At 43.4% G+C, this 12,772-nt stretch overlaps 1 protein-coding gene across 2 annotated transcripts in view; it reads left to right on the top strand.

The window, feature by feature from the left end:
* palm2akap2 (PALM2 and AKAP2 fusion) overlaps positions 1–12,772 on the top strand; it is a 67,889-nt gene that overhangs the window by 17,153 nt on the left and 37,964 nt on the right. For both annotated transcript variants that reach the window (XM_086134697.1, XM_086134699.1), the window contains exons 4-5: positions 1,880–2,001; positions 11,860–11,974. In XM_086134697.1, the coding sequence (XP_085990823.1) occupies positions 1,880–2,001; positions 11,860–11,974 (237 nt within the window). The remainder of the gene's footprint in view (positions 1–1,879; positions 2,002–11,859; positions 11,975–12,772) is intronic.

Here is a 12,772-nt window from a genome sequence, read left to right as displayed (position 1 = left end):
TGGCCATTATGTCTGAGTGCCACACAGCCAAGTGGCATGAAGCAAGCTTTGTAGTACACCCTCCAGGGGCTTGGTGCCCTGAGAAAAGAAAACTAGACTACAACCCAATGATTTGATAAGGACAGCTGGGCCTCTGTGATTGGATGCACTGGTCTGTGAACAAGTTATGTCGTTATATCGAATTTCATCGTCAAGTGTAGCCTGCACCAGTGTTTTTGTTTTTTTTCCCTTTTTTTTTTTTTTACCATGAGCAGTAAGGAGGGTCTTTGTTATCTTACTATGTTTTTGGAGACTTAACCCTTTAACTCATAGGTATCAAACTCAGGTCCTGGAGGGCCGCTGTCCTGCATGTTTTCCAAGTCTCCCTGTTGCAACACACCTGATTCAAATGATCAGGTTCAATGTCAGGCTTCTGCAGAGCTTGCTGATGATCTGATCATTTGAATCAGGTGTGTTGCAACAAGGAGACTTGGAAAACATGCAGGGCAGCGGCCCTCCAGGACCTGAGTTTGACACCTATGCTATAAGGGACAGCAGCTACTACAGTGGGCAGCTTATCATGTTATCAGGTTACAGGGTGCATGAAAGGGTTAATGAGTTTTCAGGTCGTCAACTCAACAGTGTGAGAGAAATAGCAAAAGTGTCTGGAGAATCACAAGAGGAAATAACAGCTGTGGCCTTTTCCATCTGACTTTGGGCAAGAGGCGGGGTACGATGCTGGACTGGTCGTAAGTCAGTAACAAGGCACATGCAGAGAGACAAACAACTATTTTCATCGATGGGAAATTTTGAGTGGCCAATTAGCCTAACGTCCCTGCTTTTGGAATGTTGTTTTGTATTCAGAGAGAAAAAAAAAACTACGTCCACAATGGAAGGTCCCATCCCAGATTCAAATCCTTTAGATTGTGAGGCAGTCAAATGGAAAGAAAGGCTAAATTAAGGGCCAGTCATCCATCAGCAATTGGTAAAGTTTCATTATGTCTAAAAGGTATTTTAACACACTGTGTTGATTGAATTTGGTAGAGAAAGACCATTGTAATGCAACTTCAACCATGTGGCACGCCACCCTCGGCAGATGTGGTGTGAGGTTTGCTTGTTTGTCTGTGAGGGAAACAATCACAAATATGCACATGCAGACAACCAAATACCTCAGCTGTCGCAAACTGACAGCAGGTGGTATAATGTCACGGACTCATCTCAGCATTGTGTGCGGTGACTCATATGTGGATTTGTTTGCGCACTCATTGTGTGTGGACATTTTTTGGCAGTCATTTCGAACATTTGGAGACAAGCAGCTCATTGTGTGACGGTAAACGTCCATGGTTGAAGCAAAGTGTTCATGGTGGACTCTTTTGGACTCCAGCTGACTTTGGGCGAGAGGTGGGGTACACCATGGATTGGTTGCTAGCCAACTGCAGCTTTCATTAGATGTTTGGATCCAGTTAGTCTTTCAACTGAGATGAAAAAAATGCATTTCAACACCACATTTTTTGTTTTAGATGGTGTGGGATCGATTTCCATTGCTCTATGTACAAAATCACTGCACGTGACTGCCGACCATACACCGGTTTAGTCTATCCTTTGCACTAATCAGCTCAAATGGATTTGTGTCGGTAGCTTGATCAGCGCATTTTAAAATGAATTCATGGATGTTGTTCAACGGGACCAGAAATAGTTCATGGAAGTGTGACAGCGCGAGGATATACAGATTGAAACATAGTTCCCAACTCTCATCTGATTACCAGAGTTACATCCGGGATGTCAAAGCTGTTTGACTCTTCAGTTGCTTGTTCAAGACAAGAGTGCCATGTTCTCCCTCGAGTCGAGCTGAAGAGGAGCTCTATATTTAGAGACTTACCTGAGATATCTCTGTTTGCAGTCCAAAGCCATGCGGGAGCGATGGCTCCTCCAGGGAATGGCAGCAGAACAAGAGGAGGCACGGCGGAAGCAGCTGCAACTGGACGAGGAGCACGGGAAGAGGCTCGAAGACCTTATACAGAGGTACTGTTGTTGTTTCACCTCCCCAATGTGTTTTAATCCTTGAAACATCGCAAGTTTCTTGGTCCGAATGGATCAGGCCGTGATGCGGAACAGATGCAAATAGGATCAGATGATTGCAAGGAGAGTTTTGTAGTCTTTTAGTTTGATTCTATGTAAATTGGTCCTGTCTCCTGTCCTCAGCTCGGCCAGACAGATTCTCTCACTTCGTACTGCAGTACATCAAATCTTAACAAACGGGGGCCACGTGCCTCACTTCGATTGCATCGGTCACATTTGAAGTGTCAAACAGAGTCTTAAAATAGAGCCCTAATTTTGAAATACTCCACAAACATTCCTTTGTCTGCAATGAATAAATTGAACACCAACATACGAACACGGTAGAAAATAGTTCAGATTTTTTTTGAGTATTTTTAGCATCAGCTTTGCGAAGCAGAAGCCACAAAGGCGGAAGGACAGAAAAAAAACAAGAAGCATGATGTAAGAGAGACAGGGCAAAGTGGGATGAAATTGATCCAAAAGGGAGGTGCTATGAAGATTGAACTAAAGGGAGCGGGTGATGTGACTGCGCGCTTCCTGCATTTGTGTCTTCGGGAGAAGCTTCCTGATTCCCATCAAGCATTAACGTGGGATCGGCACTTATTTTCAGATGAAGTCGGGGCATGAGATCACTTGCGCTATGAACAAAGTGCCAGGCTTTTTCGTCATAAAAACACTTGGCTGTAATCGGCTTGGAGCGTTGTCCTCTGGTTAGATGTGGCCATTTCCACATACATTTGTTGTCATTAATCGAAAGCAAGCGTATGCCAACCGCTCAACCTCTGAACTAATGTGCAACTTGTGGGGCTCGGCAACAAGTTTTATAGACTGGCTGACGTTCAGTCCAGAGTTTTGCTGCGATCTGGAAAATGGTACGGATGGAAATATGCAATTCACACGAGCTTTCTCACACACAAAAACGACACACAAATGTTTGCAGGTTTTATGTGTAAGCTTTAACAGTCGCACCGTGGTTTTGCTGTTCAATTAAAAAAAAAAAAGATGCACAAAAATAAATAAATAAATAACTAGCCAGTTCAGAGACACTCTCATTAACATGTAACTTTTGAACTCTTTATAATCCTGATCGTGGCACTTACCCAAAGAGTCTCCCGGATTACTTCGTCGTCCGTCATTTGACGCCGTTTTCTTTCTTGTGATTCACATTCCAGTCATCCGCGTTGTCTCTCTGCAATGGGTTTGGATTAGGGGTTGAATGTTTTCACTGCGGGTGGTCCGTTGGGACAGTGGTTAGCACGTCAACCTCACAGTGCAGAGGTACCGGGTTCGATTCCAGCTCCGGCCTCCCTGTGTGGAGTTTGCATGTTCTCCCCGGGCCTGCGTGGGTTTTCTCCGGGTACTCCGGTTTCCTCCCACATTCCAGAAACATGCATGGCAGGATGATTGAACACTCTCAATTGTGAGCGTGGATGGTTGTTCGTCTGTGTGCGCCCTGCGATTCGCTGGCAACCGGTTCAGGCTGCCCGAAGACGGCTGGAATAGGCTCCAGCAACCCCCACGACCCTCGTGAGGATAAACGGATCGGAAAATGGATGAATGGAAGGATGTTTTCACTGCCATCGGGAAATGACGTAACGATTTGGTGTGAATAACTTTCTTGCGCTTGCGAGGTGGATGTCGTAGCACTTTGAGCCCATTTGCTTCTGTCTATCAATGTGCATACATGAAAGAGGCTTTGTTAACCACTAGCGACTGCCGCTTATCAGTGGTGAATTAACGGAAACCTCACTAGTGGCCACAGACGTCGGCATAACACTGGCACTAAAAGGTAAACAGCAGTCGTGAATGGTCAAAGCACTGTGGAGCAGACTTGGCACTTCCCTTCAGCTCAATAGTCTTGTTGTTTGTTCCATTTTTTTTCACAGGAGATATCCAATTTTGCGGTTTGTTTTACTTTCATTACGAAATGCACAAAGGTGACAGTTTACGTCTGACATTCTTGGATCAGCATTAACTCGTTGCTTTAAAGAGTGCTGTTTTCAAATCCTGTCTTATATGATGTCACAAGGTGGCGGTGTCGACATAGCAGTCCCAACTACCATATACTGCACATGTAAGCTTCACATAAATATTGTAAATAAAGCACATCTGTAACCAATAACTCTTTACTGAGCTCAGGAGTCCTTTTCGCTCCTTAACGCTTTGTGGCTTTACAGTATCCCCCCCCCCCCCCCTCATCCCCCAATGGGACACAGCAGAATTTTCCCGTCTCAAGGCAGAAAAAGTTTGTGTTTGCAATGCATAACCACAGTTACGATAAGCAACAAGAATCATGGTGGAGGATTCTGTTAGAAAGGAGAACCAAAATGGTTTCCACGGAAGCTGTTGTGATGGCGTCTACAATTTCCGATCCCCAAATATCCTGTAAACTCAGCAACCGCTACAGATTGGATTTCGGGATTGATTGCAAGGGATAAGGTATGACCACTCACAAATCCTTTTCCTTGTAAACATTTTCAAATGAGCCCCCCCCCCCCCCACGTTCTTACTAAATGCACAGAAGCCCTGGAGGCCTCCTCTCCCATCTTCTTTTTACAACTGTTAAACTCAGAACATGTGCGCCGGTGGACACTTTTATGATAGAAAGTGACTAAGACAAAGCCGAATCTTTTTTTAGGGGCCCTGGTGCCTTTTCACAGCCTACTCAAGAGCAAAGAAAGACTGTCAAGACGTCATTTTGTTTTAAAGAAATGGCAAAAAAAATACCATGAAACCAGAAACAAATCAACATTTAGCTTTTCCATAGAGGAAGAGGCAAAACAAATATTTCAACGGTCGCGATGAAAAAGATACATCAAGACAGGAAAACAACGGCATCTTTGTGTGAGTGTAAACCTTACGCTGGAAATAACAGAAAAGCAAGAGGAACAGCACGATCTTTGTGCTATCCACATATGGAAATCCCTCCTCCCCCTCGCCACCCCCAAAAAGGTCCTTTCGCACGATATTTTGGTCATAAACCAACTCGGGAAGCCTACAAAAGCGTCCCGGGTGGTGAAGAAAGAGGAGTCATTGTGTGCAGCAGAGGACGCTCACACTGCCTGAAGGACAAACTCGGATTGCGCGAGTGTGGCGGCGGGAGTTTTACAAATATCCCTATCATTACATGGCCGAGCTAAGTAAACAAGAGAGAGATGAATACAGTGTAAAAGGCCCTTTTCACAATCTGCAAAGGCATTGACCCGACACGTACCCGTGCTGTGCTACATTTAGACTGCTGCTATTTCATGTTTTATTTAGCCACACTACAGAAGAGCAGAATGGTTTATATTTCCATGCAAATGTTGGATACCGTATTTTCCGCACTATAAGGCGCACCTCCAAGCATTCCATTTATCTCAAAAGCCGACAGTGCGCCTTATAATCCGATGCCCATCTGTATGGATCAATATTCAGATTTCTTGGACGTAGTATTTTAAATGTTCTGTAAAGTGCTTTGTTACAGCTGAAGCGGTTGTGAAAGCTCTATATAAATAAAGCTGTATTGATTTGTATTGTATTCCCTTTAGTGTAGCTCCATCCTGTGGATGCATAACGCAGCCGTAGCCACTATCGTAGCTTTATGCGCCTTACAGTGCTCCCTATATATGAAAACAGTTTTAAAATAGGCCATTCATTGAAGGTGTGCCATATACTCCGAAGCGCCTTATAGTGCGGAAAATACGATACTATTTTTTTTTCATATACAACTGTCAATACCGTATCCCTGCACTGATCAGCTACGGCATTAGGATACGGCACCACTCAATGACATTCAAGGCAAGAGCTGTACAGTTTCAAATGTCCAGTTTTTACAGAGATCGGCGGGTTCTCAGTTTTCATTCCCTGATGTTTTTTTTTAACTCTTGTGTATCCAAAATATCAGACGCAGCTCCAATAACTATGAGTCATTTTTCTCGTTGATGTTTTCCGTCATTCAAATGTTTCAACCAATCCTGCTATGACAGAGACGTGGAAAGACATGTTTAATTTTATCTGACCATACAGTGTGCCATTGAACAGAATCATTTTAGCTTAATCCAAGCCATGCCAAACGAGACAAATTGAACCTCTGGGGTCCGCATGTGCGGCAAAACCAAACTATACCTACTGCAGGAAATAACACGGAAACATTGCCTGTTCCACTTTACATAAGGCTTTGGAAATAATCATCTTTTTGCCGCCACAGTGTGAAGCTTGCATAATTTCTCAGTTCGCTGCTTGTCAACCATTAAAACTGCTTCCAAATGTCAATGTTTTGGGGTTTGCGGGTCAGCATTTTGTGTTCTCATGTGACACGGGACGTTTTTATGAAACATAGCAGAAGGGAACGCAAAAGCCTCCAATGGAGTTAAAAGTGGTTCTTTAATGTCCGCTTACACTTGAATCTTGCACTGAAAAAGAAGCTACCGGTACATTTACCCTTTCATGCACCCTCTAACCTAACATGATAAGCTGTCCACTGTAGTAACCACTGTCCCTTAAAGGGTTAACATAGACTACTGTAGGTTTTAAAAAGATGAGACTCCGTTTTGATTGAAAACTGTCTTAGAGGCTTTAATTTAGGATTACCAATACAGTAAGGGAGAGTAAATGTTTCTCCATCACCACCAGTGGCTTAAGCAAAACTTAAATGGCGGTCTTGCTTTCATCCGTGCTCGCCCTCCTTCTGGTTGACTAAACTGCTGTGTAATTTGGACAAACTGATGCTGCTTGTCCTTTTGAGTGCGTTAGAAATAACACTGCAGACCAAATGCAAGGAGTCAAGTAATTTCCCAGGAGCAGGCGGCTTTATCTGAGAAACAAATGATCTTTCCAACCGAATTGGCAAAGAAATGAAAGAGCGATAAGCAGAGTGCAGCTAAGGCAGAAAACAAAGTATACTGCAGTGCGCTTCAGACATTATGTTTTAGAACTACTGGAGGTAGGTGACATTTAGATTCATGAGGACTGCGTTCTGATTTTTAGTTGTTACCTCGTGAAGGAAATATCCCATCACCAAGCGAGCAGGTTTGAATAATGCATGAGCGTTTATTATTCTATAAAGCTGTGGTGTGGTGCGCAAGATTAAGTGCTTCATGGTGGTCTTTTCTATTAATTACACATTTACGAGGAAAAGTGTGAACGTAATAGGTGGGTCGCTTTCTGTCAGTTTTATAGGTCGTGAAGAAGGCGAGCAACAGATAAATATGCTACTGAAAATGTGAAGTGTGTTGGGCCGGAGAGAGGGGGAAAAAAATGAGCGAGCGAAAGTAAATAAGACTTTTAAAACATCTGTGTGAATTGAATGAAGGCCAAACATACACTTTCTTATTTCTTTTTAAGAATGTGGAAAACAGCTACAGTATGTGTATGGATGATATTATTAGTAGTAATGTTTTGAAAGCTTCCTCTGACATTCCAAAAGCATGCTAGGTCGGTTCATTGAAGACTCTAAAAGCATGAGTGTGCATACCGTAGTTGTCTGTTGATATCTCACAATCAGCTGTAGAATACATTTTAAGGGTCTATAAATAACAACTGGTTTGCTACTTAAACATATTCAGGAAATGCTAATTGAATATAAACCCAGTTGGGTTTTGAGGTCTGCAAATTTTTGAGCTTTGGGCTTTGAGGTCAATGAGTGGAGCCCAGGTTTCAATGCAAACATGGTGAAGCAGCATTTAGCTGCTAGGCTGTACGCAAATGGAATATTGTACATTGGCAGAAGTGACGTTAGACCCAAATATAAATGTCTATAAATCCGATTACGAGATTTTCAGCATTTTTTTTCTTTTAGACATTTTAATAAGCTACCTTTATTGTCTTTGCTTTGCCTTTGAATGTCTTCAGCTATTCAGTTTTCAAATGGTTTAAGGTGCTGTGCTTGTGGTTTTGTGAAGCACGTTGAGTTACCTTGTATATGACATGTGCAATATAAATAAAACTGCCTTGCCTTGCCTATTTTGTAAGTGGCCTGTGACTGGCTGGTGACCAGTACAGGAAATGGATGGATGGAATATCTGATGAACCAGCGAAGAAAAGGTTCCCTTCCAAAATGTGAAAGTTGATATATTGATGGAAGGGAAATAGATTTGAGACTTTTACAAGAGCAGAAAAGTCATCTTCTTTTTTCTTTTTTCACTTGTGAAATTCTTGGGCACATGTTGGCTCACTGGCACCGCTTGCTGAGGCTTACCTCAACCAATGTGATCTTTCCAGCAGCTCCTCCGCATCTGGGAAACAGGCTCCCAAGAGAAGAAGTACACTCAGAAGGAAGGTTCACATACAGCACACATGAATTACGGTGTAAAAATACTCGCTTCTTTACCGCGTGGTTAGAGCTTCCCCTTCTTCCTCCGTAGCGTCAGTCGTTTGGATCGCCTGGGAATCTTCAACGCATGTGGGCATATGCACACACTCCACCACCACCACATAAAATCAGAAATGCACTCTTCCTTGTCCTTTATGATGTGGAAATCTGAGCGTATCCATGGCACCTAGCCTGCGGCTGGCTCTCAAGGCGGGACGGTAACGTTGACACCGGGTCTGTTTTAGCATTGCCGCTGCTTATACTACACAAAATTGTAGAAAATCATCCGTCCTAACTGGACAATGATCGAAAGAGTACTGGAAAATAAAGTAATAATAAGAAAGATGAGAAATGAGTAAACAAGACCCTGGAGGATGACAGGACAGTGTTTCCTCAGCCCATTTGCTGCTATGCAGTCTTGGTCATGTATCTTGTGTGGTCACTAGGGGGTGCTAGTCGCAAATCATAGTCAACTATGTGCTGCTTAGTCAAGGACCATGGAGGGAGAAGAGTCATTACTTGTGATGCAGTGCGAGATGGAGGCATGAAGCCTGTGGTTTTCCAAGGGATCAGCATTTTTTTTTTAAACAAAGCACAGCATCAAAGAGGTCTTTCCCAACCTTTGCGCCACATGAGAGATCACCAGTGGTGACCTGGGAAGTGGTCTCATAAATTGTCCAAAAATCATTTAGCAGTTAAAATATATTTGTATATGGGTGGCACGGTGGTCGACTGATTAGTACGTCGGCCTCACAGTGCAGAGGTGCAGGGTTCGATTCCAGCTCCGGCATTACTGTGTGGAGTTTGTGTGTTCTCCCCGTGCCCGTGTGGGTTTTCTCTGGGTACTCCGGTTTCCTCCCACATTCCAAAAACATGCAATGGGAGTCTAATGGAATACTCTAAATTGTCCCTAGGTGTGATTATGAGCATGGTTCTTCGTTGGTTCTTTGATCTCATTTCTTAAAAATAAAGTAAAAAAAAAAAACCTTGTGCGAGATAAAAGAATCAATGAGTTTAGTTGTTGCCTTAACCTGCTCACGAACAAACAAAACGTACCTCCTTGGTTTATAAAGAAAGCAAGAGGAAAGAGAGAACCAAGGACAGATGGCTTAAGTGCCTATAGGTGACTCCTTTCCAACTCAAGGCACGGGGGCCAGATCCGGCCCGCCGGATCATTTTATGTGGCTGGCAAAAAACAAATCATACGTATCAACTTGCTAAAATCTGTACCGAAATGTCAAATTGTCATGTGTAATAAATAACGTTGAGATCTTGCAATCATTTTGTTACCCTGTTTACACTCACTTTCACAATAATTGAACAAACTCTTATAATTGACTTGACTGATATTTTCAAACTAGTAATCTATTCATTTGTTTTGTACAAGTTATAATGATGTGGTTTCACTGTCATAACGGCCGTCCGAGGGAAGAGGCAACTCCAAATTGGCCCATGACTAAAATGAGTTTGGCACCCCTGCTGTAGGTAAATATAGTCCTGCTGTCTTTGAAAGATTTGCATGCTACTCATTATACTTGTTTGGGATTCTAAAGTTGGCTCGCTGCTCATTTTAGCAGCAAGTTATTGCGTCCATTATCCAACAAAACCGGGTTTCAAACTATTGTTTCACTGCAGTGCCACCGTCTAGAGCTGAGGAGACTTCTCATTTTCTTTTAACTGCTCTGGAATACCAAAGCCCAGAATATCGAGTCCATTTAGTTTGTCACAAACATAATTACGTGATGCTTGACCACGAAACCATCACCCTGATGTCTCTGAAAAATGTGACGGATAAAACTGTCCGTTGAATCGAAAGCCTGTCAGATCAACACTGAATAAAACTGCTTAGGATGCCAAAATGAAGGAATGATCTCCGCTTCTTGTGGAAAAAAAATGAGGCAAGAGCAACAGTTTATGGTAGTGTGATGAAGCCAAAAGTCTTCTTTTTGTCACAGAGAGCGATGGCACGCATTCACATTCTTTGAATCCCAGTGGAGTGTACGAAAGTGTTGCAAGTGCTGGCAGTCTGTGAGGAAGCAACGGCGGTTCTCCTCCCTGACCGTTTCCTCCTTTTGTTGTTACATCCATCATGTCCCCGCGTGTGAGTGTGTTTCATGGCTCTGACACGTCAGCATCTTACAACTGACGAGGACTGTGTCCTAAATGTGATCCAGAATTCTCTCCGTTTGGAGATGTCGCCATAGTACTCATGCTGCAACATGAAGTCGAATTTCTCGGGTTAAACAAAATCCGTTCTGCGATGCCTGCTACGTTGTGTTCATCCGACCTGTAATTGACTGGCAACCCACTCCAGGTCAATCCACCGTCTTTTCCCCAAACTCAGCTAAAAATAGGCCGCAGCTCACTTGCTCGTGAAAATGGATGGATGGAATACTTGAGAGGTTGCAATGTGTGTCAAGTGACTTCCTCCAAATCTAAACTGGTACTTAAGCTCTGATTTACACTTTGAAAGATAACAAATGGGATTAGTACTGCAGCATGATTTGGATGAATCGTGTAATTGTTGAGCCGTCATGGAGGATTAATTCCGTCTCTCTCAGGATAAACAGTTTTGAGCCTTTACAATGCGATCCTGCTGTTTGACAAAATATGTTTTTGGCAACTTCGGCTGTCTTCCTGAACAAGCGCAATAAATGCAATCTTGCCACAAGAGCAAACTGTCAAGCATAACAGATTTTTTTTTTGGGAGGGTGGGTGGGGGGGGCAGGGTGACATCCAAACGTTTTCATGTACAGCAAAATCGAAGTACTCAAAGGCCACTGACATTCATCAGCTTTTATTTATGTAGCATGCTAAAACTCATCCATGAGCAACGTCTGTAAATGATGCTAATTCGACCGTGAGCTCTTATTATGTAAAAGAAAAAAGAGCAAGGTGATTTATGAAAAAGTCAAGGATTTTTGGGGGATATTGGGGTGGCTAGCGTCCCACTAGATGAGCTCCACCGATGAAATGAACTGCAGCACAGTCAAATTTTCACATTGGTAACCTAAACAAGAAGCCCCCTAACCAAGCTGACATTGACACAGAGCAGAAAGCGGTCCAAATAATTATAATTCCTGCCCTTTGTGACTATTTTAGATATAAATGGTTAAATATGTGTTAGTGTGAAGCCAGAAAAGCTCGATATGAAACTATCTAGAATTTAGACCGTGTGCAAAAATGGAGTTCGTCTGTACAATCCGACCCTGTATCATACGTGCTGAAAATTAGTCCAGATGTCCCCTCTGCAGAGACATATCTTTAAACATCACGTCTTCAAGTAGGAACAGAAACTCAGAATATGTTGTTGACAGTGAACTCAAGTGCAAGTCACTATTATCGGAAATTATGATGAGACTTGGTATGCTTGACAGTGGGATGAAATGTAGAGCCAAGTTTTACTATCATGATTTTCGGTTCTCGATTTGTGTTGAGTTGATTTTAGTTTTAAGAAGCCACATGATGTGGGTCAGAAGCAGCAAATCTCACCATTATCGACTCAAAGTGTGCTATTTGTTTGTTTGTAGGCTGGAATCTGAAATCAGTACGCTTGAGAGTGAGGAATCTCTGATCTCAGCTAAAGAGAGGGCTTTACGGGAACGCCTCAAGGAGACGGAACGCTCAATAGAAGACCTGCAGAAGGTACGAAGCATGAACGTACAAATATACAGTATATATATATATATATATATATATATATATATATATATATAAAATAAACATTATAGGATATGTTTTCATGTATTTATAGGTATATGCTAACTTGCAAAGGCTAATTGTGACATGTATATTGTTTCAATTGAAATTTAACCCAATTGAGCACAATAGGTACAATTTACTGCACAATCTTAACATGCTCTAGTCGAGGAGCTGTGGCCATCCATCCATCCATCCATCATCTACCGCTTATCCGGGGCCGGGTCACGAGGGCAACAGCTTTAGCAGGGAAGCCCAGACTTCCCTCTTCCTAGCTACTTCTTCCAGCTCTCCCCGGGGGATCCCGAGACGTTCCCAGGCCAGCTGGGTGACATAGTCTCTCCAGCGTGTCCTGGGTCTTCCTCGGGGTCTCCTCCCGGTGGGACATGCCCGGAACACCTCACCAGGGAGGCGCTCAGGAGGCATCCGAATCAGATGCCCAAGCCACCTCATCTGCCTCCTCTCGATGTGGAGGAGAAGCGGCTCGACTCTGAGCCCCTCCCGGATGACCGAGCTTCTCACCTTATCTCTAAGGGAGAGCCCGGACACCCTGCGGAGAAAAGTCATTTCGGCCGCTTGTAACCGGGATCTCGTTCTTTCGGTCACGACCCATAGCTCGTGACCATAGATGAGGGTTGGAACGTAGATCGACCGGTAAATTGAGAGCTTCGCCCTTTGGCTCAGCTCCTTCTTCACCACGACAGACCGATACAACGTCCGCATCACAGCAGACGCTGCACCGAT

The sequence above is a fragment of the Hippocampus guttulatus genome, chromosome 17 (genome assembly GCF_054856545.1).
Source record: "Hippocampus guttulatus isolate MCC_2025c chromosome 17, RoL_Hgut_1.0, whole genome shotgun sequence".
In the NCBI taxonomy this organism is placed as follows: Eukaryota; Metazoa; Chordata; class Actinopteri; order Syngnathiformes; family Syngnathidae; genus Hippocampus; species Hippocampus guttulatus.
This window is presented reverse-complemented; position numbering and strand designations above follow the sequence as displayed.